This window comes from Rhinatrema bivittatum, chromosome 18 (assembly GCF_901001135.1).
Source record: "Rhinatrema bivittatum chromosome 18, aRhiBiv1.1, whole genome shotgun sequence".
NCBI lineage: Eukaryota > Metazoa > Chordata > Amphibia > Gymnophiona > Rhinatrematidae > Rhinatrema > Rhinatrema bivittatum.
This window is the reverse complement of record NC_042632.1, coordinates 58003200-58030647: the sequence shown is the minus strand read 5'-3', so window position 1 is coordinate 58030647 and position 27448 is coordinate 58003200. Positions and strand designations below refer to the sequence as shown.

The window sequence follows — 27448 nt, the reverse complement described above, 5'->3', positions numbered from 1 at the left end:
GAGGAAACACGTACAGGAGAACGTCGGGAGGCCAGGGAAGGACCAGCGCGTCCACTCCTTCCACGCAGTGTTCCCGTCTGCGGCTGAAGAACCTGGGAACTTTCGCATTGTTCATGGTGGCCATCAGATCTAAGAGTGGGGACCCCACCTGCAGATTATCAGATTCATCGCCCTGTCTGACAACTCCCACTCACTGGGGTCTAACCACTGGCGACTGAGGAAATCGGCTTGAACATTCTCCTTCCCTGCAATGTGGGACGCTGCTAAGCGCTCTAGGTGATGCTCCACCCAGACGAAGAGCTTACTGGTTTCCAGAGCCACCAGGCGACTCCTGGTGCCTCCCTGTCCATTGATATAGGCTACCGTGGTGGAGTTGTCGGAGAGGACACGGACCACCTTGCGATGGAGTAAGGGAAGGAAGACCTTGAGAGCCAGGCATACCGCTCGAGTTTCCAATCGACTGATGTGCCAGCGAGATTGGACCGGGGACCAGTTCACCTGTGTAGACTGGGTCTGGCACACCGCTCCCCAACCAAAGAGGCTGGCGTCTGTTGTGACAACGATCCACTGCGGCATTTGAAGGGACACCCCCTTCAGAAGGTGAGTCGGCGAGAGCCACCATTGCAGTTCTGCGACGGTAGACTCGGAGTGTGGGAGGGGCGTCCGAAACCCTCTCACGCGACTATTCCTGATGATCAAGCGGCCAACAAAGCCTCAGAGCTCGCTACATACTTCAAGAAAAAAATCTCCAATCTGACGGCACCTCTAAGAGCCAACAAGGGGCTTCCTCCTCCCCCCCCCCCCCCCCCAACAATACGGCCCAACAGACCACAAGCCTGGAATCCTTCGAGCCTACCTCCTCCTTAGAAATAGAAAACGTATTAAAAAAGCTCAAACATCATCCCACCCCTCGGATGTGCTTCCTTCAAACCTTCTCATCTCCATCCCTAAAACTATCGCCAAGCCAACTGCTGAAATTATCAACTGCTCATTAACTCATGGCCGGGTTCCAGACCCCCTGAAACTGGCCATCCTAAAACCACTATTAAAAAAACCAAACTTATCTCCTGATGACCCAGCCAATTTTCGCCCTATAGCGAACCTCCCATTCATCTCCAAAATCCTGGAAAAAATAGTTAATAAGCAACTGTCGGAATACCTAGACGAAAATAACATCCTAGCCCCTTCTCAGTACGGCTTCCGTAAATCTCTTAATACAGAAGCCCTCCTAATCTCTCTAACAGACACCATCCTTCTCAATCGCGACAAGAAATAACCTTGTCTGATCATTCTCCTCGACTTATCAGCTGCTTTTGACACTGTGAACCACTCTATCCTCCTAGAGCGGCTATCCGACATCGGCATCAAAGGCACCGCACTGAATTGGTTCAAGTCTTTCCTCACAAACAGATTCTACAAGGTAAAAATCAACAATAAAGAATCTCAACCGGTCAGCTCATCCCTGGGAGTTCCACAAGGCTCCTCCTTATCCCCTACCCTTTTCAACATCTACCTTCTTCCGCTATGCCAGCTCCTTTCCAACCTAAAGCTAACTCACTACATATATGCAGATGATGTGCAAATTCTTATTCAGATTACAGACTCCATTCACAAAACCCTCTGCTTCTGGAACAATTGCCTTAAATCAATCAACCACCTGCTCTCAAGCCTCAACCTCATCCTTAACACTAATAAGACTGAAATCCTCCTCATCTGTCAGGATGCCAATCATGTTACTGCCAACAATCTGCTTTCCACAATGCAACCCCCTCTATCTACACAGGTAAGAAACCTCGGAATCATGGATAATCAGCTAAACCTAAAAAAATTTATCCACAACACCACGAAGGACTGCTTCTTTAAACTACAAGTCCTAAAACGGATGAGACCGCTCCTCCACTTCCAAGATTACCGCACAGTTCTCCAAGCAATCATCTTCTCAAAAATTGACTATTGCAACACGCTTCTGATCGGGCTCCCAGCAAATTCCATCAAACCCTTACAGATGTTGCAGAACGCCACAGCAAGGATTCTGACTAAGACCAATAAAAGAGACCATATCACACCCATCCTATGGAACTTGCATTGGCTCCCAATCAAGTTCAGAATTATGTACAAAGTCCTTATGGTCCTACACAAAGCCATCCACAATACTGCTCCACTGGACCTTAATATCCCACTTCGGCCGCACTTACCCTCCAGAACAGTAAGATCTGCCTACAGAGACACCCTCGTTGCTCCCCCCGCAAAAAGCACATTAAGGAAACGAGCTCTCTCCACAACTGGCCCGCAGCAATGGAATGCTCTCCCACCAGATCTTCGGCGCGAACAATGCCCGATTACCTTCAAAAAAAGACTCAAGACCTGGCTATTTAAGCAAGCTTTCCCTTAATTTCACTCGTGCCTTCCACATCCACTCTTCAGAAGATTAGTTCTGTATACAGGTCCCCTGTGTACATGACACTTTCATGTCTCAGGTCTCCCTAGACATAAGACTCTTTTCAGCTTTAGGTACCCTTTAGGTACAGTCAATTTGTTCAGTTCTTTATCCTCTGGCTCTCCGGAAGAGCCCATTCTTCTATTACCCGGTTGATCCCAGTTTAATGTATCCCTTGTTGTGATGTAATGCATTCTTACATGCCAGTTCACGTTTTAATGTAAACCGAAGTGATGTGTAATTTTTTACATGCATATCGGTATATAAAAATGCTAAATAAACATTACTTATGTGCCTACATGTAAACCGTTGCGATGGTATATATCTTAGTGACGGTATAGAAAAGACTTTAAATAAACAAATAAATAATAAGGTGCTCTAGGTCCTCACCAAAAAGCAACTGACCCTTGAAGGGGAGAGTACCCAACTGCACTATAGAAGAAGCATCTGCAGACCAATTTCTCAGCCAGAGCAGACACCTGGCCGTGACAGCGGAGACCATAGCTCTGGCTTGCACCAGCCCCATACGCGATCGCACCTTCTAGCCGATCCGCCTGCTCCGCCTCTGCAGACGAGAGGTGTTGAGTGCTGAGTAATTGCTGATCCCACCTGAGGCTTGCCGGCTGCATGAGACTGCTGCATATTGTCGCCTGAACACCTAGGGACAAGACTTCAAAGATGCGCTTGAGATAAAATTCCAATTTACAGTCCTGGAACTTCTTCAAAGCCGTAGCCCCCACCACTGGATGGTGGTGTGCTTGGTATCTGCAGAGATGGAGGAATCCACCTTAGGACTCCCATTCCCGAAGAAGCATCAGCTTGTGCATGGGACGGAATGGAAGTATACGTGGAGGAGCCCTAAGTCCCGCCAGGACTGGGTCCGCGTTAGGAGGCATTGCGGCCGTAACCGTATCCTCAGGGGCCACCTCGATTACCAATTCCTGCAATATGAAGGGAATGAGTGGTTCCAGTTCCTCCCTTTGAAATAAGCGGAGCACCCGTGGATCGTCCCCGTCAAGGAGGGGGTTGGGAAGCAGAGGATCAGCATCTGGATCCGATCAGGGACCGACAGCGGCTGAGGGGGATCTGGAGGCGGCGGGACCCCCGGGACCACCCTAACTCTAATGGAGCCTTGCCCTTCCGGCTCCTTAGGAGGTTGCGGAGGAGAAACCCACAGGTTCTTAGGCAGGGTGGGGGGACCCTCCTCCTCCTGTAGACTAGCGAGAAGATGTGCGCATAAGGAGTACAAACTCGGTGGAAAAACAAGACTTTGGCTTCCCGGGGGGGAGGGGAAAAGATCAGACGCCCCTTCCGGGGAATGAGGGGGGCTCAAATCCGGTGCAGAAATTAAAGAATCGGGCTCACCTTCTTGCAGCCCAGTTTCAGCATCTGAGATTGTTTCCAAAATGACCGCCGTTCCTGCGGTTTTTCGGGTTGGGAACGGCCTGGCCATGCGGCGTGCAGCTTGTCCCCTGGGTCGCAGTTGTTGCGGGTGCCGAGGGGCCCTCCCCACCCAGCAGGCACCCGGAGCAGAGGCCTGCGCAGGAGACTCTCGTGGCAGGCTCCCCGCAGGCACTACAGACGCTGGAACGCGGCATCAGCCTTAGAAAAAAAATTGCTGTGAGGAGAAAAACAGCTGAGCCCTGCTAAGCTGGCCTTGCCGGAGCTGTCCACGGTTCTTAAATTAGTAAAATAGGGCTCAGTTTAAAAATCTTTCCTTTTTTTTTTTATAAACACATCAGTGCAGAGGAAAGCTTTCCTTTCCCTGGCCCTATGTGGACAGCTAGCCAAGGGGAATTGACTGGACCACCAGTACCACCCCCAGAAGGTCACTGGGAATGGGAGCCAAGGCTGAAGATTTCAAGGGGCAAAGCCCCCCCTAGGGCCCCAGCAGTCTCCCAGAAAAATAGAGAGAAACCTTTCAAATGTAACTTTTTTTGTTTTAATATAAACAAGAGCTAATACTTGCTTGATCCTGTAAAGAAATAGTACAAGATCCCCTCAGGGAAAAAAGATAAGAAGGGGAACCATAGGTTCAGCTGCCAGCATCTGCTGGAGACAGACAAATACTGAAGAGCTGCAGGGTAGGCTCTGTCCTGATATAGGATACCCTTTCAGATTTGCTCTGTCTCCATCTGCTGGACAGGAGGCTCAACCCACGGTCTGGACTGATCCGGGAACGTACAGGGAACAAAATCATCTCTCTTCTTCCATTCCAAACCATGTTCTCTCCCTAGGTTATATCCTATCACAGGGGGCAGAGCATGAAGCTCAGCAAATTGCAAAAAACACAAGAGCATCAATAACTCCAACACGATATTAGGTACAATGCAATAGCACTAAACACTCCAGATGAATCTTGCACAAGGCACTCACCACTATCCACAAAACTATCCACAATCAGCTACCACTAGACCTTCAGATCTCGCTCAAACTTTACTCATCCACAAGACCCATCAGAGAAGCGTATAAAGGGACCCTACCAGTCTCACCAACCAAAGCCACAGGTCTATCATCTACCAAAGAACAAGCTTTCTCCACAGCTGGCCCCACCATTTGGAATAACTTGCCGACTGACCTCAGATTGGAACCCTGCCTTATAACCTTTCGAAAAAAACTTAAGACTTGGCTTTTCCTTCAAGCCTTCCCTTAATTTCTAAAACATCAACTTACCACTCAACCAGACTTCGCTCACTTGACTAGACGCTCAGCCTAGTCGCTGCATATATCTCCTTCCATTCTGCTGTCCTTTTTTCTTCCCGGCTACTAGCCCACCAAGTTCTCTCTCCCTGTTATATGTAACTTTTTGCCTATTGCTTCTTGCTTCCTTGTTATATGGTTATTTAGTTAGTCCCCATGTTCTATGTAAACTGATTTGATATGAATCCTTTTCATGAAGGTCGGTATAGAAAAGTGTTAAATAAATAAATGATGTTTGGTGCAGAAACAAGATAAAGTTCCTATAGACACAAAATATTTATAAATGTCAGACATGTTTCATCAAGTGTCTTCTTTAGGGGAAATCACATTAGGGACCCCACCAAATGTCTTCACTGAAAGATCAAAAAACAATCTAATGAAGCCGCCATTCACAAACTGTCCATTCAAATACCACTAATGCCAGTAATAAAAGCCTTACCAGTATAAGAACAGCAACTGTCTCTCAAACATCACCCAAACACCAACTCGGTATAGCAGTCATCTCTTCTGCATCGCACAAACACAGCCATCTATTACACTCTCAACCATATTTACATAAGATATGCCATACTGGGTCAGACCAAGGGTCCATCAAGCCCAGCATCCTGTTTCCAACAGTGGCCTATCCAAGTCACAAGTACCTGGCAAGTACCCAAACATTAAATAGATCCCATGCTACTAATGCAGGTAACAAGCAGTGGCTATTCCCTATTGATTAACAGCAGTTTATGGACTTTCCTTCAGGAACTTATCCAAATCTTTTTTAAACTCAGCTGCACTAACTGCTTTAACTACAACCTCTGGCAATGAATTCCAGAGCTTAAATGTGCATTGAGTGAAAACATTTTCTCTGATTTGTTTTAAATGAGCTACCTGCTAACTTCATTGAATGCCCCATAGTCCTATTATCTGAGAAAGTAAATAACCGATTTACATTTACCCATTCTAGACCTCTCATGATTTTAAACACCTCTATCATATTCCCCCCCCCTCAGCCGTCTCTTCTCCAAGCTGAAAAGTCCTAACCTCTTTAGCCTTTGCTGATAGGGGAGCTGTTCCATCCCCTTTATCTTTTTGTGCTCTTCTCTGTATTTTTACAGTACAACTATATCTTTTTTGAGATGCGGCGACCAAAACTGTACAGTTATTTAAGATGCGGTCTAACCATTGAGTGATATAGAGGCATGACGACATCCGTTTTGCCATTCCCTTCCTAATAATTCCTAACATGGTTTACTTTTTTTTCCCCCCTTTATTTATTAATTTCTTTTAACAAACAGAAAAGTTTACATGTTATATTGAAAACACAAATACAATATTCATAAGTCTAACTAATGTAAACTATTATTTTCTGTTAATCAATTTATAAAGCAATAAAAGGATCTCAGGGTTTATTAGGAACACTTCAATCTATGTTATATCTACCAACATCAATTATAAGGAGGCAAGCAGCATTATTTCTATTTATTACCTGAAATGGTTAGGTGATACTGGTCTCACTTTTACATTTATCAAGAAAAAGTCTTAGTTGCTGGGGTTCATAAAATATAAATCTGTTGTCTTTATAATTCAACATGCATTTACAAGGATATATTATATTCAATTGAATTCCCAATGATTTTGCTTCCTGAATCATACCCTCAAAATTTTTCTTCTAATTTGCGTCTCCCTTGTAACATCAGGATAAATCCAGACTTTTTGTCCGTAATATAATTTATTACGACTACAAAGGAACAGTCTCAATATTAGATCTCTGTCCATCATATGTACAAAGGTTACCAATAATATTCCCCTGTATTCAATCTGCTCTTCAGTTGGCGCTTCTAAGAAGGCTGTTAATTCTGAATTTAAATTATAGGTCTTATTCCTGTTCCATTACCATTCTTACGAATAGGGGCAAAATAGATCTTAGAAATCTGTGGTAGTGAATCTGTGGAAATTAAAAGAACCTCCATAAGGTATTTTTTAAATTGTTCCTTAGGTGAAATTAATCTAATGCCACATCACCACAGTGAGCCCATGATTTCAATGTGTTATCCACTATGACGCCTAGATCTCTTTCTTGGGTGGTAGCCTGTTTCAACCACTGGCCTTGCACAGACTGATCTTGCCACACCGCCCTCCATCCAGAGAGGCTTGCATTGGTGGTGACTATTATCCAATTCAGAATCTCCAATTACGTACCACGCTTGAGACTGGTGCGAGTAAGCCACCACAAAAAAGACTGTCCCTAGCTTTCCACTCTATCGGAAGATGAAACTCTTCCAATAACAGATTCCAGCGGGACAGAAGAGTCCCCTGCAGAAGCCGCATATGTGCGAATGCCCAATGCATTAATTCCAATGTCTATGCCATAGAACCCAGGACCTGTAAATAGTCCCAGACCCTGGGCACCGAAATCTCTAGCAGAAGCCTAATCCGAATCTACAATTTCAGCAATCTCTCTTGGAGAGAAATACTCTGCCTACTAGCGTGTCAAACTGAGCTCCCAGATACTCCAAAGTCTGTAAGAGAACTAAATTGCTCATTGCTAGGTTCACCAACCATCCTAGAGAGTTCAAACGCATCTGTAACTTTCGTACTGATTGTTGACAGAGGTAATCTGATTTTGCATGAATGAACCAGTCATCCAGATACATATACACCAACACACCCTCCTTTTGCAATGCGGTTGCCCTCACCACAATCATCTTGATGAAGATATATGGAGCCATCGCCAGCTGAAGGAAACCGAAAATGTTCCCTTTGGACGATTAACTTAGGAACCTCTGGTGCTCCTGCCTGATGGCTATGTGCAGATATGCCTCTATCAAGGTGAGAGATGCCAAGAAGTCTCCCTTGTGTACTGCAGCTATGGCGGACCTCAGAGTTTACCTTTTTTAAATCCAATATCTCTTGAATTAGATACAGAAGGAAAAGAAACAGGACATTTAACTTAAAATTGATCTCCGACCACACTCTGAAGTGGCTCTCAATCATATGCAATTTCTCCCTCTTCTAGAGGTGAGAAAGCCACTTCCCCATCAGAATCCTGCGATGTCTCATGATCCACAGCCCCTTGAACATTACTAGGGACAACTTACCTGCGGCATTTGCCTGCCATGACTATCATGAGAGGCCCGAGCATGCAATCCCTACACAGTAGGTTGCTTCACCTTTGATGGGCGCCCTGCAGAACAGTGGATGTCATAATGCCTCTGTATCGCTCTATGGTGAGACTGCACCTCGAATACTGTGTACAATTGTGGTTGCCGCATCTCAAAAAAGGTAGAGTTGCACTGGAGAAAGTACAGAAAAAGGCGACGAAAATGATAAGGGGCATGGAATGGCTCCCCCATGAGGAAAGGCTAAAAAGGTTAGGGCTGTTCAGCTTGGAGAAGAGATAGCTAAGGGGGGGATATGATAGAGATCTACAAAATCATGAAAGGTCTTGAACAGATAAGAGTAAATCAATTTATTTACTCTAAGACAATAATAGGACTAGGGTGCACTCCATGAAGTTATCAAGTAGCTCATTTAAAACAAATCAGAGAAAATTATTTTTCACTCAATGCATAATTAAGCTCTGGAATTCATTGTCAGAGGATGTGGTTACAACAGTTAGTGTAACTGGATAAGTTCCTGGAGAAGACCATAAACTGCTATTAATCAATAGCGAATAGCCACTGTTTGTTGCTGGCATTAGAAGGATGGGATCTATTTAATGTTTGGGTACTTGTGACTTGGACTCACCACTATTGCTAACAGGATGTTGGTCTTGATGGACCCTTGGTCTGACCCAGTATGGAATGTCTTATGTTCTTATGATGAGGCTTCAAATGGTTGTACAGTTTATATTTATGCTGGATTACTGTACTTTCAAACTGAAAAATTATCTTTTAGCCATCAATAAAAAGATCTTAAAAAAAAAAAAGTAGTGAGAGAAAAGCAGAGCCTCTGGAGGAAGGAGTAGAACCTCAAAAGATTTACCTTATCCTCAATAATAGCTATAATATCACCAACTGTGTCAAAGTCAAGTTCTTCCCCAGTATAGGATACAGCGATGTCCATCTTCTCTGCCAAGTCAAGATCTTCCTTCCCATCTACACTGGCATCTTTGGGCATCCCTGGAACAGTCCCAGCTCCCAGACACTCCTTGTTAATAGAGTCTATGATCATGGAGATGTCACTGTTGTCCACTGATACTGTCATTGTGTGAGGATCACTGACACTGGTAATGGAAGTGCAAGTCTCCAGTGGGGTCACTGTATGCAAGAGAGCAACAAAAGGCATCACACATAGAAACATCCTGCAATCACAGCGCTCCCTCCTAGAGCCAAAATGAGTTCCCCCATCAGTTCTTCTCTCTGCATAGAGGCCCTACATATGTTCTCTGTGCAAAGGAGATTTTTAGTAGGCACTGTAAGAGAAGTGCCCAAAAGAGAACAGGGGGGAAAGTGCTGATCTCCTGAATGGCAGCGAGCGTTTTAAAGACACACCTGGAGCTGCTGAGGCTGGCATCATGAGCATGGTGGGCTGGGACACAGACTCAAGGGGGGGCAATGATGAGTTTGCTGGAGAGTCACAGCTGATAGCAGAGAAGGAGGGAAGAGGAGTGCTGAACTGCGCAGGGCCAGTTTCTAAAAGCCGGGAAAGAGTAGGAGCACCTGATAGAAAATACAGAGAGAAGGGGAAAAAAAAAAAAGAGTACATGAACAAGCAGCAAGAGCTATTTCTACAGAACCCTAAGCACTCAACCCTATCGAGACAAAGACAAAAAGAGTACATGAACAAGCAGCAAGAGCTATTTCTACAGGACCCTAAGCACTCAACCCTATCGAGACAAAGACAAAAAGAGTACATGAACAAGCAGCAAGAGCTATTTCTACAGAACCCTAAGCACTCAACCCTATCGAGACAAAGACAAAAAGAGTACATGAACAAGCAGCAAGAGCTATTTCTACAGGACCCTAAGCACTCAACCCTATCGAGACAAAGACAAAAAGAGTACATGAACAAGCAGCAAGAGCTATTTCTACAGGACCCTAAGCACTCAACCCTATCGAGACAAAGACAAAAAGAGTACATGAACAAGCAGCAAGAGCTATTTCTACAGGACCCTAAGCACTCAACCCTATCGAGACAAAGACAAAAAGAGTACATGAACAAGCAGCAAGAGCTATTTCTACAGGACCCTAAGCACTCAACCCTATCGAGACAAAGACAAAAAGAGTACATGAACAAGCAGCAAGAGCTATTTCTACAGGACCCTAAGCACTCAACCCTATCGAGACAAAGACAAAAAGAGCACATGAACAAGCAGCAAGAGCTATTTCTACAGGACCCTAAGCACTCAACCCTATCGAGACAAAGACAGGAGACACGGAGAGCATAAGTGGCAAGACATGAGAATTTAAACTTTACCTTAATAATCAAGAAATGAGGTTTACTCAACTGCCTACCTTGGCCTTTCAACAAATGCATCGGGCTGGGGGGGGGGGGTGTTCTCTTAAAATTCACTGGTCCATTGGGTTTTTTAATTCACCTGGCCCCTGCTGGGGCCTCACAGGATTCTCTGCACATCATTTTTATCCTCCCATTCCCTGCAGCAACATGGACTGCGATTCCCAATCCTGAGTCAACTAATGGGCCTGGACTCCATCCCGTCTCTAGAGTGTATTCAGCCCCAGAAAACAGCAGTCAGGCTCCAGAATCAAACCTGGCTCTCCCAAATGGCCTTATCTGAAATGTTACGGACAATAAGGAAAAAAACTCTTTTAGCCCGTAAAAACACTGCTTATTCAATCTCATTCTTCAACCAGTTCCACTCTAATGGGAAAACATTTACACAGCCTGGGGGCACCTTACACCTGAAAGCCGCAAGCAAACTTTCCTGCAGGGGGCTGGCAGAGGAATGTGGTACTTTTCACCTGCTTTATAGCAACGTATAAAAGAATTCTGAAATGAAATCCCCCTCCCCTTTCCCTCCCCACAGTTTACCCGTATAAAGTTATGAAAATTACCTTCTAGTAAGTGTCTGAACCCAACCTTAACCTAACTCTACACAAAACAAGAGACAACCCAGCTCAGGTCTATAAAACATTCTGTGCACCAAGAAATTACTCACCAGATAAACACGTCGATTACAATTCTGGGTGGGTGACGTAACAAACCACACAATTTGAGGGATTTTTGGAGCTGGTGCACACACTGCAATCAAAGCACCAGAACCAAAGGCAAAGAGGCACTACCAGGAAAATCTGAAGAGCAGTATGGCAAAATGAGGATCTTTGTGCCTGTTAAGATCTCTTATTTTGTACCAAGCCCTTTGTTTCCCCTCTCTAGTACAACCTCCTTTCCCTTGCAATCCCCAGGCCAGTGGCAACCTAACTCCTGCCATGTGCTGCTGTGGAAGCTATGACTGAACAGGGCAGTCTGACACACCCTAATGTGAGGCTTGCAATGCATACTCTCTCCCCCCCCCCCCCCCCCCCCCCAGTAACATTACAGCATTCTGTATTACTGGTCAGGAGGCCAGGCAATCACTGATTGCACAATATCAGCTCAGTAAGGACTAGCCCAGAACTCACTAGAAATTCTCAGTCTTGTACAGGAGTCAAAGGAACCAGAACTGTGCCAAGGCTCCATACCAGTCTACCCATCTTTATGAGGACAACCTATCCTGAACCTTCCCAGACATCACTAAGTACAATGAAATTTCTCTAACTAGCAATAACTATACAAATCCTTGTAATCTGGAAACAACCTATTTACTGTTCTATTTGTTAATAAGCTTTTTAGTTGGTTTGCTTTATTTCTGGGACTGACAGATTCCCAGCATTTTTTTGCATTTGGTTTATAGGTGCATTCCTAGGAATTGTGTGACTTTTGGATTGTGGGAGTCTCAATGTACCTAGAAACCATCAGGGAATAGCTTGAAGGCAGGGTACTTGCCCAAAGGCAAGTATTCCAGTTGGTGGGCAGGAGGTTGCCAGTATAGGGGCATGTGCCCTCCGAGCATCTACAGCGTTAACCCTGAGTGGGTATTTACAGTAGCAGTAAGGCATTATGTGACAGCTGGTCCCCAGTATCGCTTAACCTGGGGTGGGTCAGAACAAAAATCAACACCACACACTAGTAAAAAGCTTGTGCATTCAGCTGGTTAGCACCTGAGCTCGAGTGCGCACAAATCTGCCCCAACGAGCGTTAAGTATAAGAGTCCAGTTGTGCACGAATGTATGCGTGTGCTTATGTACATGGGTATGCGCGCACCTATGTGCACGTTAGGCGCACAGAGGGCTGGCCTGCACCACTCATACTGACGGTCAAAGGGGAAAATGGCGCTGCACCAAATGTGCGCAAGATGGCGTCGCCACGGACTGCTACCTGGAGTGCCCACCGAGCCTGAAGCGGGGCCATTCAACCTGCTCGGAAACCCCCTTCCCTTGTCCTAACGGGATCGGGAACGTTGTCAGTAGGGCATGCCGAGCAAGCAGATTGCAGGAAAGACTTACCGAAGCCCTTCCACGTCTCTGAATCGGAGGAGTTCTTCTCTACTTACCCTGGACTCAGCCCTTACCGGGTGAGTACAGAGATGGTCTCCAGCTGAGGGGGAGAGGGCTTAGGCTGTCACCGTCACGCTCAGCTTCCTGCACCCACTGCCTTTCAGATGCTTCAGCAGCAAAGTCCACACCAGGAACCGGCTACCGGACCAAAGCAAACCTCTGAGGGATCTCAGAAATCACCTCAGGAATTCTCAACTGGGGGAGGGACCTTTAGGTATCACCGCAGGAGAGCGGGGCTCGATCTTTCTCCAATATAAAAGTACATTTTCTTTTTCAAACTAGTACTGCAATCCCGCTAAACACCACTGCTGGTGTGGGGATAGCACATCAACATCTGCTAGGAGACGGAGAGATATTGAATGGCTGAGGTCACTGCAGGGCTGTATCTAAGGTGACTCCGTCTCCATCTGCTAGTACAGGAGCACATAACCCATTGGTCCTGAGTCCATCTGGCTACATGCTAGGAAAATCGGCATTGGTGATAGAATCCAAGTGATTATTCTATACATCGTATGGAGAAAGAGAAGATCCTCTGTAACAAAAGATGAAAATGAGGCAGAAAGATACAGAAATAATCTTAACTGTAGTGAGCACCACTGGCCTGATTAAAAATAATTACCAGGTGCACTTTGCTATATTGCCTGTACGTATTAGGTCCAATGAACTGCAGGGCACTTAGAGCAGCACTAACCGTGAATTTAAGCTATTAAGATCATAGGGGAGGAGGAATAGCCTGGTGGTTAGAGCAGTGGGCAATGAACCAGGAGACCAGAGTTCAAGTCCCACGTCTCTCCTTGTGACCTTGGGCAAGTGACTTTACCCTCCATTGCCTCAGGTACAAAAACTTAGATTGTAAGCCCTCTGGGGATAGAGAAATACCTACAGTACCTGAATGTAAACCGATGTGATATGTCGGTATATAAAAATAATAAATAAATATCCAACATACCCTGGCTTATATTCCTGCCTCGGTATGCACAAAACTAATTCATTTGCAGTCACTATCCCTAGAAAGTACTTTTAGAAATGAAAGCAGCTAATGCCATGAGACCTGATAGTACATCCCAGGATTTGGAAAGATTTTATAAAGTGCTAGCTGTACCCCTCACAGCTCTGTTCAACTCCGTTTTCAAGGGAAAGGAGCTTCCAAGAGCAGATATAGTCCCAGTCCACAAAAGTGGGAAGCAACTACAGACCAGTAATCTAAATTTACTGGTAGGGAAAGTTATGAAAATGCTACTAAAGAAAAAGATGGTGCATCCCCTTAAACAAGTAGATTTCATAAATGGAAGACCCTCAGACAAACTTGAGGGGACATAAATTATGCATCAGGGAGGTGAAGTGAACGCTGCCTACCTGGACTTCAGTAAAGCTTGATATTATTCTGCACAGAAGAAAGGTAAGCATACTAGAGAAAGACAGAAAGTTAACTGGGAGGCAAAGACTCCATCCTGATAAAGGGGAAGCCACCAGCTTTTCACTCTATTAGCAACATTGCAGAGGGACTTGAGCAAAAGTGTGGATACTTGAAGAGGATATAAAAACCTATAAGAGGGTAGACATACTGGCAGTGCTCAAGAAAGTAAAAGGGAGTTTAAGAAAAAGAAGAGAGTCAAGGGTTTGGAAACTGTGCTTTAGTGGATGAAGTTTAAAATCATGCAGCTCTGGGTAGCAGGAGATGCTCCACACTACTTTCCAGAATGCATGTGCAGGAAGTGGCTCCAGGAAGTCATATCCATGTCCGATATCTCCTGAAACATTTATTGTGAAGTGGGTAAAACCAAACACATTTGGTGACATAATGGCGCACACCTATTCCTGAATATGTGTATTCCCCCATCATGAGTGGGTATTCCCAAAATACCCACTCATGATGCTTGAAGACACCCATGTCCTGAAAATCTGGTGTGGATCAGATGGAAAGCCAAGAAGTGCTCCTGGATCCAGCAAAAATACCCAACATGATCCTCATGCACCCACAAACATCTGGAAGCGAATCGGATGTAGAATGGGTGACAACTGCAAGCACGTATACAGCTGGAAAAAATATTCTTATCCCCTGACATATGTCGACAGCACACTGAACAGGACAATCGCATATCATTCCCTCCCTTCAGAAAGCAGGCCACAAATCCATCAGCTACTTATTAAACAAAAGGACAAGAACTGGTACATACTAAACAGCAAGGAAAACCGAGGCCTCAGACGGGCTCTGCTCGCGGCCATGCAGGGGAGTTCTGCACTGCACAGGTCACTAATAAGAACCTTACTTGAGTACTGTGCTCCATTCTGGAGGCTATGCCGACAAACGGACATGGACAGGCTGCCACAATAGCAAAAGCCATGCAACTCAAACCCTACAAAATGTCCTCGCCGGAGAAAAGATACAAGAAAAACATCCCAATATTTAGCAGACTTAATGACGTATCAGAAGCTACAATTCTCCCTAAAAAAAGGAATTCAGCCCAGAGCTGGTGATATCACCTCCAGGATGGATCCCTCTTTCTGAAACTCTGCAGGAACTTCTCATGATTTTAGATAGCTAGAACTGCTGTCCTAAGCTAATCAGATGGCCACCTGCAAAGAAACCCAAAAATGCCAATTTAAAAGAACATTTTAAGTGTCAGAAAGAATAAGAGTCCCTGGCTCCTGCATGAAAAGAGGTGAGAAGGGGCAGAAGGGAAACAGCCTGGTCTGATACTGTGCAATTCTGCTCTGGATATTTCCAGATATGAAGTATGTTCAAAATGCAGCCATTTCAATCAGCTTGACCTGAAGCTCTGCTCTGGAGGTTGTTAATTTGACCAAGGAAGATATTTTTTGGAGTGGGAAATATGCAAATTTGGGCTGTAAATTTTAATGGATAAAGGCAAGGCTAAAATATAATAGGTTTTTGGGTTCAATGTATTGTTTGTTTTTGCTGATTATGTAAGTTTTTTTATTGTAATCTGTAGTAAAAGCAATGGGCCTCTGAGGAGGGCAGCAGAGATACAGAGAAGGGATGATGAGTAGAGGAGTGAAAGATGAGACTTGGTAAGAGGCAGGAGACAGCAAAGGGCCTCAAGGACACAGATAAGGAACAATTAAAGACTCCAGAATGAAAAGGGGTCCATAAGGATGAGAAAGTGGGAGAGTGAGAAGTGATAAGGAAGGGGATTTGAAATGGGGGAAGCAAAGGAGGCAGTGAAAAGAGATAGGAAGTGACTTCTGAAGGAGATGAAGAAGATACATCAAGGTGCCTATGAGGATGGGAACAAGGGAGACAGCAAAAGGCTGGGGGGAGGGGGATGGAAAGAGAGGCCGGAGGTCAGTAATGGGCCTCCGCTGAGGCTTGTTCATTACCTGAAGCTGCAGGGGACGAGGGAATTGCAATGGGTGCTGCAGGGAGGTCGCCTGCTTGTAGCGCTGAAAAACTCACACCTACGTCCATGTGGGCAACGAGGCCACACGTCTGACTTGAAGTTAAAGTCATCTCGCTCTCACTCACCTGCTGAAAGAAGACAGGGATTAGAAATGTGTGCCTATAGGAGAACACAAACATGCACATTAAGGAAACAGGGCATATGCTCGCATGAAATCCATACCAGCCGAGGGCTGCTGGATAACAGACTGCTTTTCTTCAGGAGCTCGGATAGCAGTGGGGATGCTGGTGGAGTTCCCTTCTGTCCCATCAGTTTTTTCTGTGGCGAATCATCCATTACAGGGGTCAATGGAGCATCCAAAGAAACAGAGGCTGGTGGAGGGGTGTCAGGAATACCAAGATAAGATGAAACTGGGGTTCCAGGCAAGGAGCCCAAACTTACCTGAAAAAAAAAAAAAAAGCAAGAGCAAACAAGCACTCTCAAATGATCTTTTACACACCAGAAGGAACTACCAAACTGTAGCTCCTACACCCAGAGAAACAGAAAACCTGCTGCTGAGGATTATGGTAATGGAACCACTTGCCAATAGTGATAATATAAATCAAAGGAGGGAGAATCAAACTAGTGCAATGGCATTTGTCAAAAAGGTAAAGTACAATAAAATCAAATAGGAAAATTGGTTTTTACCTGCTAATTTTCGTTCCTGTAGTACCACGGATCATTCCAGATTCCCAGGTTTATTCATCCGTGCCAGCAGATGGAGACAGAGAAAGTTTAAGCACTGGTGCCACCTGCAGTTCCTCAGTATTGATCTGTACCCAAGCACAACTCTGCACGGACCTATGGTAAGGAAAGGCCGAGGAAGAACCAAGAGTCCCAACCAGAACTGGGCCCACCCCATCTAGGTCCGAATCAGACTGAGGAAGCTTCAAACCCAAGCTCCTCGAGGACCGGCAGAATTAAGAGGGCCAATTCCTCCAGATGAAACAAACGAAGAATCTTGGGATCATCCCTGGACACTAGCATACCAGCCACATCAGCCCCCAGATCTGTATCTGCAGCATCCAGGCCCGCAACATCTGGGTCATCCGTCCCAGAACCCCCCTCCAAGGGGAGCCCTGTATCCCCAGGAGTCTCCGAGGGCCCCCCAGAACCCAAAGTACCTCGCGATCGAACAGAGCCACACCCAGACGCCTGAACGGCTGGGGAGGGAGGGAGGAGGGGCCATTCCCCCCCAGCTGAAGGTCAGACCCTTCTGCTGTGCCAAAAAAGTGCAGTGGAGCAGTAAAATAAATTCCGGGGAGAAACTGCAGGGAGCAGACCCCGTAGGCCCAGTGCCCCCTGACTGAGCTAAATCAAACTAAATAAATATAAAAAATAAATAAATAAACTAAACAAGTTATATCGACCTGTTCATTGTAAGACATTTACTTGTCAATGTTATTGTTTAGAATGTAAACCGAATTGATCAGTAATTCTGTTATTGGAAAGTCGGTATATAAAAATGCTAAATAAATAAAAATAAAATAAATCCACCGGCAGCGCATCATCCAGACTCCCCTGAAAGCAAGGAGAGCGCGCCCTAAAAAACCAAAAGCAGCTGCCCCAAGCTGAAAAGCCACCTAGGTGGCCTCGTGAAGGGAGGGATCTGGACCACGGATGGGAGCCGGAGCGAGCGTACAAAAAGGTCACCAACATCCAGCCTGTCCACCTCAAGCAAACAGGGAAAAGTTCCCCCAGGGAACCCGAGCCCTGGGAGAAATGCTCCTGAGAAAAAGGGAAAAAGAAAAAAGACCAAAAAAAAAAAAAATCACCAGAAACTGCAGGTGAATTCACCAGCCACCATCTGCTGGAGACAGAGAAATACAGAAATACTGGGGAACTGCAGGTGGCACCAGTGCTTATCAAGCAGTGTCAGTTAAACTTTCTCTGTCTCCATCTTCTGGCACGGATGCATAAACCCAGGAGTCTGGAATGATCCAGGTACGTACAGGGAACTATTTATATTCTGCCTTTTAAACACTTCAAAGCAGATTATATTCAGGTATTGTATGTATTTCTCTATCCCTAGGGGTCTCACAATCTAAGGGCTTAATTTGCTCAATATTTTTCTCATAGACAGGCCTTGCGTTTTCGACGCGCTATTTTTACCCCTTATACAGTATCGTGCGCCCAGAAAGCCCAGGTGTACGTTTTTCTGTATCAGCCTGAGAATGGGAGAAAAGCCTTAGTAAGTCAGGCCCTAAGTTTGTACCTGATTGCCCAAGGTCACAAGGAGTAGCAGCAGAAATAAGTTAGAAGGAACCTATACAAAGCAGTTGTGAAGGTTAAAAGTCTGCACTGGGCATGAAGATGTCAATTTTAAATAATTTTGGAAGCCCAGATAAAACATATTCCACAAGTAAAAAAAAAAAGGTCAAAAGGCAGCCAAACAACTGCCAGATTGGTAAATGGTTGCTGTGATAAAAATAAGAACAGCTCACAATCGAATCAGAATTTGCAATTAATGTAGCATTGGGATCCAACATAAGAAAAACCATTAGAGAATAGTTTCAAGATCCAGATGAGTTTAAAAAAGTCCTTCATTGGGAGTTCAGGAAGCTAGGCTGAAGATGTAAGTCTTAGGGGAAGGTTAAGGACCTTAGAGTCCTTGTGAACAATTCACAAACCCTCAGCTCAGTGTGCGATGGCGGTAAAAGATAAAAATCCCAAATAGAATGTTAGGAATTATTCAGAAAGGAACAGATTGAAACTAAGAATCTCTTAATATCGCAGTATCAATCCATAGTTCAACTGCACCTTGAGTACAGTGTGCAGTTTTGATCATCTAATCTCAAAAAAAGTCATACAAAAGGTGCCTAGAAGTGCGAGAACAGTTTTAAAGGGAATGGCTCCCCTATGATGATAGGCTATATACTGTAGGTTAGGATTTTTAAGCTTTGAGAAGAGAGAATATGACTGACTTTTATAAAATCATGAGTGGGATAGAATAGATAAATAAAAGGACAGTTATTTTACCCTTTCAAATAGTGAAACAAGAGGACACTCCATGGACAAAACTCCAAGGTAAGTAAAACATTAAATGCCTGTATAAACAAATAGGAAAAAAATGGAAAAAAATCTTGAAAGCTGCATTTTCTGTTGATATCCCACATCAGTCCAGACAAGTGGGTTTTGCATCCCTACCAGCAGATGAAGGAAGAGAACTAAAAAGCTTTTCAGGCATTGCTACTTAACTGAGAGTGCCACCTGCAGTCCTTCGGAATTTCTCCATGTCCAGCAGATGGTACAGGTGCAAAAAATAAGATTAGAGAAGGAGAAGAAATTAGGAAAAGATTAGAGGAGACGCTCCCTGAGGTTAGGTTCCTTTGTGGGCCATCCCTCAGGTTGAACGGGGGGTTGGCAATCCTGTTCGGCTTTAGCCCGCAGCATCCAGAGGTAGGAAAGCCAGGGGTCCTGGTTTCCTCCTTCCCCTGAGGTCTTCAGTCAGCAATAGGGAAGTAAAACTTTTCCTCTGTTTGTTTTTTGCCTACCTGTAAAAATAAAAAATAAGAAGGAAGGGAGTTTGCAGCGCAAGTCCTGCCATCCTAAGGCAGGGGATAGAAGAGTTGGTGAGTGGTACCGCATTGATTTCGGGGCAGTCACTGAGCTGAGTTTGGCACGGCAGACTGTGCAGCGTGTGCTCCCTAATGGTACTGACTTTGGAGCTCGACAAACCTTGTCGGGCCTATGGTGTCGGCTGTTCATGGCTTAATTCAGTCACATTTTGTATCGACTGTGCTGCGGGGGGGGGGAGGAGGGAGCCTTCTTGGGACTGGCAGCTGACAGGAGAGTTACCCAAGCCCAGGGTCCTGTCACAGAGGCCTCCAGGGGAGATTTTGCCATGACAGGCAGGAGGGCTGCACATGGCAGGAAGCAGGTGCCTTCTTGGGAGCTTCGACATTCTACCCCCCCGCCCCCACACAGACACATTTTTGTCTCTGGCAGTGTAGTCTGGGGTTGAGGATCAGGGGGACGAAATCCTGGAGGCACCAGATTGTGAGGGTAATGATGGGGAGGAATTCTCCATGGATTTTGTTTTACTCCGCCCACGGCCTATTTGGCCAGGAAAGATGCAAGGGGTAAATGGCTGCGAGTCAGAAATTGCAGTGGAACCCAATGAGGTCTAAAGAGTCTCCGGCCAGAGGTTTGGATCTTAGCCATCCTACTGGGAAAGGGGGAAATCTGATTCTAAGGATTTGCAGCATGATCCAGGTGATCTGGTAGATGTTGATCCCAAATCAGTTGACGTCCGGTGCCTGGAAGTCCAAACAGTGTCTCGCAAAATTATGCAGAGACTTCCAAGTCGCAGCTCTGCAGATTTCTTGCAGCGATACCAACTGGCTCTCTGCCCAGGAAGCAGCTTGTGACTGGATCCAATGAGTTTTTAAACCTTCCGGAACAGGCCGCCCGCGGCAAATATATGCAGAAGCGATAGCCTCTTTCAACCACTGGGTAATGGTAGCTTTAGACGCTTTACGTCCTTCCTTAGCACCACTCCACAGAACAAAAAGATGATCAGAAACCCGAAAGGCATTGGTGACCTCAAGGACAAACCAAGACTGGACCTAACATAAGAACATGCCATACTGGGTCAGACCAAGGGTCCAGCAAGCCCAGCATCCTGTTTCCAACAGTGGCCAATCCAGGCCATAAGAACCTGGCAAGAACCCAAAAACTATTCCATGTTACTGTTGCTAGTAATAGCAGTGGCTATTTTCTAAGTCAACTTAATTAATAGCAGGAAATGAACTTCTCCAAGAACTTATCCAATCCTTTTTAAAACATAGCTACACTAATTGCACTAATCACATCCTCTGGCAACAAATTCCAGAGTTTAATTGTGCGTTGAGTGAAAAAGAACTCTCTCCGATTAGTTTTAAATGTGCCACATGCTAACTTCATGGATTGCCCCCTAGTCTATTATCCGAAAGAGTAAATAACCTATTCACATCTACCTGTTCTAGACCTCTCATGATTTTAAACACCTCTATCATATCCCCCCTCAGTCATCTCTTCTCCAAGCTGAAAAGTCCTAACCTCTTTAGTCTTTCCTCATAGGGGAGCTGTTCCATTCCCCTTATTTTGGTCGTCCTTCTCTGTACCTTCTCCATCGCAATTATATCTTTTTTTGAGATGAGGCGACCAGAATTGTACACAGTATTCAAGGTGCAGTCTCACCATGGAGCGATACAGAGGCATTATGACATTTTCCATTTTATTCACCATTCCCTTTCTAATAATTCCCAACATTCTGTTTGCCTTTTTGACTGCCGCAGCACACTGAGCCGACGATTTCAATGTGTTATCCACTATGACGCCTAGATCTCTTTCTTGGGTGGTAGTACCTAATATGGAATCTAACATTGTGTAACTATAGCATGGGTTATTTTTCCCTATATGCATCACCTTGCACTTATCCACATTACATTTCATCTGCCATTTCGATGCCCAATTTTCCAATCTCAGAAGGTCTTCCTGCAATTTATCATAATCTGTTTGTGATTTAACTACTCTGCAAATTTGATTACCTCACTCGTCGTATTTCTTTCCAGATCATTTATAAATATATTGACCTGGCGGACTCTGTGAGTGAAAGGGAACCTGGAATTCCTCAGACATTGGATCCCAGCAGGAAAGCAATGCTCTCTGCAAAGGCCTCATATGAGCAAATGCCCAAGGGATCAATACCAGAGTGGACGCCATGGAGCCAAGAACCTGCAAGTAATCCCAGACCCTGGGGACCGGCGTTGACAGAAGATGTTGAACTTGTGACGTCAGTTTGGTTATCCGGTCCTCCTTGAGGAAGATTTTGACGACTCAGGCATCGAATCGTGCTCCCAAGAAGTTCAAGACCTGGGAAGGAAGCAGATGGCTCTTGGACTGACTGATGACCAATCCAAGGGAACAAAGGTGGTGTAAGACTGTGTATCGCCAGCCTGCAAAGGTCCTCCAATTTCGCTCGAATGAGCCAGTTGTCTAGGTATGGTTGAACCAGTACTCCCTCCCACCTGACAGCTGCTGCCATCACCATCATCACACCTTGGTGAAGGTGCGGGAAGCGGTCACCAAACCAAACGGTAGGGCACTGAACTGAAAATGCCTCCAGAGGACCATGAACCAGAGAAATCTTTGATGCTTCTTGCAGGTCCCGATGTGCAGATATGCTTCCGTGAGATCCAGGGAAGCCAAGAACTCACTGCCGCGCACCGCCGCAATGACTGAGCGCAGGGGTTTCCATCCAAAAATGTGGCACTTTGAGAGCTTTGTTCATCTTCTTGAGATCCAGGATTGGACGGAAAGAACCTTCCTTTTTGGGCACCACAAAACAGATGGAGTATCTCCCAGTCCTGCACTCGTCTGGAGGAATAGCCGGCGAAGGGTCTGATTCACAATCTGTTTCTTTACAGATGACCCGCAGGGAGAGATCAGAAACAGGTCTCACAGAGGCCGAGCAAATTCTAAAGCGTAGCCGTATTCTATGTTTGGTCCGACATTATTTTGACCCACTCCTTGTAAAACAGGGACAACCGTCCACCTATGACTGGAACAGAGGAACCCAAATCTCATTGAGAGGATTTGGGTCCCGAAGACTCCTGATTGATTCCGTCACAATTCGGTCTATGTCCCCAATAGGAGTGATACCAAGATTGAGATCTCCCTGATGATTGTCTCCGTCCCAGGGGGGCACCCTACTCTGACGGAAATGCCTCTGACCCCGAAAGCGAGAGCGGGAGGAAGAAAACTTTTAGGTCCCCTAGGCTTGTCCTCAGGGAGCTTTTGCACCTTATTCTCCCCTAAGGACTTTATCGGTTGCTCCAGATCCTCCCCAAACAGGAACCTGCCCTTGAAGGGGAGCACCTCCAGTTGAAACTTGGAAGAAACATTGGCAGACCAGTTGCGTAGCCACAAAAGCTGTCTGGCTGAAACCACTCCACCTGCTCTGACTCCTGAGGAGAGAGATCTTTTGAGGAGTTGTTGAACCCACCCTCAGGCTCACTCACTGCATAAGACTGCTGCAGACAGCAGCCCTAATACCAAGGGCTGACACCTCGGAGATTCTTTTGAGGTGGACCTCGAGCTTTCTGTTCTGAAGATCCTTAAGAGCCATCACTCCTACCACCGAATAGTCGTCCTTCTGGTGACAGCCGACACCGAAGCGGAACCTTCGGAACCTTCAGGAGTTCCAAGGAACCTCCTTAGGAACCTTCAGGAGTTCCAAGGAGTCCTCAGACAGCGGATAGAGCTTGTCCATAGCTCGTCCCACTCGCAGGCCAGATTCCGGAGTATCCCACTCACAAAGCATCAGTTGTTGGAACATAGGATGAAAGGGGAATGTCATAGCAGGACCCTGAAACCCAGCCAGAAAGGGTCTACCATGTCCTGGCCTGGGGCATCCTGAGGCAGTGAAATTCCCAACTCGGCTAGGACATGTGGAATTAGTTGGTCACGCTCATCCCTCTGAAATAAGCGCATGACCCTCGGATCGTCACCATCCAATGGCAAGGCCTTCTCTGGTTCTTCACCCTGATCTAGCCCGGTAAGGGGGGCAGTGCGGAAGTATCAGATCCTGGACATTCTACGGAGCCAGAGTCCCCCTGAGGAGGTTCACAGGGACCCCGGATCTTCCTCCAGCCACCTGGGGACCTTCGAGGGTGGAGGACAGTCCGTCGGCCTGCGCACTGATGCCCCGCCTCACTGAGACTGGCTTGCCAGAAGCTTTGTGCATCAAAATCACAAAATCTGCGGTAAAGGCTGGTTGACCCCAAACATCCCCTACCAGGGGTTTGGAGTCATCATCAAAGTCATCCAGAAACGAGTCCTGAGGGCTCCCAGGGCTCAAATCAGCAGGACAAAGGGGAGGTGGGAGATCCCCTTCCCCAGCTGGTCCATCTGATGTGGCAGCAAACGAACTCGAAATGGCCGCCGTTCCCTTGCTCAGCCTCTCTGGCCGTTCGCCCGCCCCATGGGACTTAGCTGCTGTTCCCCTGTTGGTGTCTGATGTCCTGTCCCTGTCGGGGAAGCACCAGGAACATAGGCCTGCGCGGGAGAACCACGATGCTGGCTCCTCGCAGGCCGCACACCATGAAGCATGCAGCATGGCCGGCGAAAAAGAAGCAAGCGACAACAGAGTTTGGGAGCCAAAAGCACAGGCACTGCCTCCGAACGCGCAGTCGCTGCGGCAGAACAAGAAAAGAAAGAGCCCGTCTTTTTTTTTTCTTTTTTAAGGGGAACCCTCACTGGTATTCACCCCTAGTGCCTCACGGAATGAAGGAGCAGGCAGGGTATCCAACCCCAGCTCTGGGTATTACCTGCTATCAGGGGGGATGGTCCCACCAGGAATTGCCAACCCCCCCTGGGAGGATTAACTTTGTTGTCCTGCTTGATCTGCCAAGGAGAAAAAACCAAAAAACAAAAAAAAAACCTCTTTTCCTTTTTTTTTTTTAAGTTCAAGACTGCAGGTTTTGCACCATCTCCATCTGCTGGAGACAGAGAAATACTGAAGAGACGCAGGTGGCACACCGGATTAAGAGGGGGTGCTCTTCAAGTTTTTCTCTGTCTCCATCTGCTGGAAGGGTACATACAGGGAAAGAAATATTTCCTTAGATTACTCTTCAGTCTACCCCCTTTCACCCTCATCCCATGACTCCTTTCTCCAGAGCCTCTCAACGGAAAGGAAGCTGTAAAATGAGGGGGGTCATGGGATGAAATTGAAAGGGGGTAGACTGAAGAGTAATCTAAGGAAATATTTCTTTAGAGAGGGTGGTGGATGCATGGAATGGCCTCCCAGTGGAGGAGGATGGGACGAGAACAGCATCTGAATTTAAGAAAGTGTGAGATAAAGATATGAGAACTCTGAGGAAGCAATAGGGAACTCTACAGCTGAATTAGTTTGGGTGGATGGGCAGACTAGATAGGCTGTATGGTCTTTTTCTACTTTTAAATTTCTATGAAACTGCTAACAGATTTAAAATCAATTTTAAGAAAGTGTGTTTGCAGGCTACATATAATTAATCTGTGGAATCTGTTGCTGGAGGATGGTGGTCAAGGCTACTATTAGCTAGGTAGATATTAGGTTTGCCACCTCTTATGGGAACGAGCAATATGAAATGGAGTTCCCCATTAGGAAATGACCTGGACTGGCCACTGTCAGGAGAGAGGATGCTGGATTACGCAGTGATCTGATCCAATGTGCTGAAGTCTCACTGGAAGTTCAACTCAAAAGGCGGAACAAAGAGCACAAAGCAGTCTGTGGGCTGGTTGGTACAAGATGACTTCTAAGTGTAATAATATTGCATGGTTTGTTACATTATTCCAGTTCTTGGACTCCTCTGGCATCGTATTTCACTGTGCACACACACACCCTACAGTGCCATTACTCACTTAAAGCTTACACTACTCCCTCAGTGTACACAGTGCTCTTCAGAATAATTCACGTTGAAATTGCTGTCAGTCTTAGTGTGAGCACAGTAACTGATACATGGAGATTTCATACTGTACAAAAGATGAGCTGGCAGCCCACTGCACATCAACTCAAACTGTCAGAATACCTACGTTTATGAGACATCTATGCACATTTTTACGAATACCCAGCATATGGATTTAAATAAAATGTCTTGAAAAGAAGGATATTGAAAACATGCAGCTACCCCAGAGCTTCCCTCCTCTGTGTTAGTTTGAGACATCTCCCCCAAACTATAATCTCCTCCTGGAGACAAGGAGCCAGCTGGAGAGCGACTTGTGAGCGCCGATGGCCTCCGTGGGGCATTCTTAGCTGCCTGACGAGCTGAAAGAGAGGAATAAATACAGATAAGAAACAAAATCCCCCATCATGCAGACAAGGCTCTGTTGGGATGTGCACGTGCTGCAATAGTATGGAGGGGTAAGAACCTGGCCTGGCTCTCTGCCAGGGGGAGCAGAACTTCTAAGCACTCAGTTATAAGGTGTAGCTGCTGTGCCTTTCTGGATGCTCTGGGGCAGCTCCCGATAGGGACAGGATTTCTCTTCAGTGCTCACACTGTGATCTATGACCATACCCTCAGCAGGGAGGACCGGAGAAACAGTTCTGTTGCTGCTTTCTGACATACTGGATAACTTGCTGCTCGTCAACCAACTGCATATGCTCCCTTACCTTGATACGCAGCATCTGTAGCCTTTTTCTTCACCTCTGCTTCTTCTTCTTCCAATTTCTTCCTTCTATAAAGTTAGTAAAGCTACATAAAACTATAAATAGATTTAACACCTAGTATATCCCAATACCACAAAGATGTACAACAGGTCACTTCTATATTCAGCGTTGTACAAGAACATGATACAGTCCTCTCATTACAACTTGTAATCCAATCAATCAAGACAGACTTTAGACATTTCATTTAAAAAAATTGATAAACTCAAAAAGGCTGTAAGTGGGATATAATTAGGAGCTAAGATTTAAGAGAAGCTTCAAAAAGATGGGATATGCAGCATAATGTGCAGTAACAATAACCCACATCACAAGGGAGCAGAGTTTAACAGTGTAATAATAATAACTACAGGATAACCCACCCTACAATGTCATTCCAGAGCTCCTCCAGCTTGCTATCCATGTGGCCAGTTTGGATCAGCTCTGCTTCCTTTTTCAGTTTCCTAAATAAAAAAAAAGTTTACAAAAATGTTGAAAAAGAAAGCCTTTTAGGGTCATGGCTGTATAATACTTTATGGCAAACCAACAACTCGGGACAAATTTGTAATATTTACTCTAGATTAGACTTTAGTACATACACATAGAGAAATATTAAATATTCAATATTTGTTTTTTATTGTTGCTTGTACAAATCAATACACCATTTAAAATATTAACACTCAACCACACTCATTCACACCATAAAACCCTCATCCCAACAGACACTGTATAAATATGTTTTTTTACAGACAAAAAAGTGCATAAGTGCCTCAAAATATTTTTCAGTAGAATCACTGTACTTCACAAGGTTTCCAAATTTAACAACTGGGTACAATATTTGTTCTTCTCAAATGATGATTCTTATGGCTTCATATAACTGATCCTCCATATACATGATTCATCTCCATACAACTTGATCCTCTCCGTATAACTGGTCCAACAACGGATCCTTGTTTCACCCAACACATGTGGGCTTCCTCAGGGACATATTTTTCAGAATCATGGGTTATAACCTACAATAAGCCATTAAAACCAAATCCCAATTTTAATATAGTTTACAAATCCAATTCTCATTTGGCAGTTTCAATAACACATCTAAGTGTTCTATTTATATTGCATACCTTGATATAATCTCTTACCTGTCTCCTTTTTATCAATAAACTAGTCCGTCAATTTTTCACCACCATTTTTTGTTTATAAATTC

At 45.4% G+C, this 27448-nt stretch overlaps 1 protein-coding gene across 5 annotated transcripts in view; it reads right to left on the bottom strand.

Moving 5' to 3' along the window:
- Window positions 1–27448, bottom strand: part of BRD8 (bromodomain containing 8) — an 86368-nt gene that overhangs the window by 20720 nt on the left and 38200 nt on the right. For 2 of the 5 annotated variants that reach the window (XM_029583309.1, XM_029583311.1), the window contains exons 6-12: window positions 26628–26708; window positions 26215–26279; window positions 25733–25869; window positions 16266–16484; window positions 16024–16171; window positions 9616–9783; window positions 9107–9381 (exon numbers count right to left, since the gene is read on the bottom strand). In XM_029583309.1, the coding sequence (XP_029439169.1) occupies window positions 9107–9381; window positions 9616–9783; window positions 16024–16171; window positions 16266–16484; window positions 25733–25869; window positions 26215–26279; window positions 26628–26708 (1093 nt within the window). The remainder of the gene's footprint in view (window positions 1–9106; window positions 9382–9615; window positions 9784–16023; window positions 16172–16265; window positions 16485–25732; window positions 25870–26214; window positions 26280–26627; window positions 26709–27448) is intronic. The other 3 variants (XM_029583310.1, XM_029583313.1, XM_029583312.1) reach the window with 2 other exon arrangements.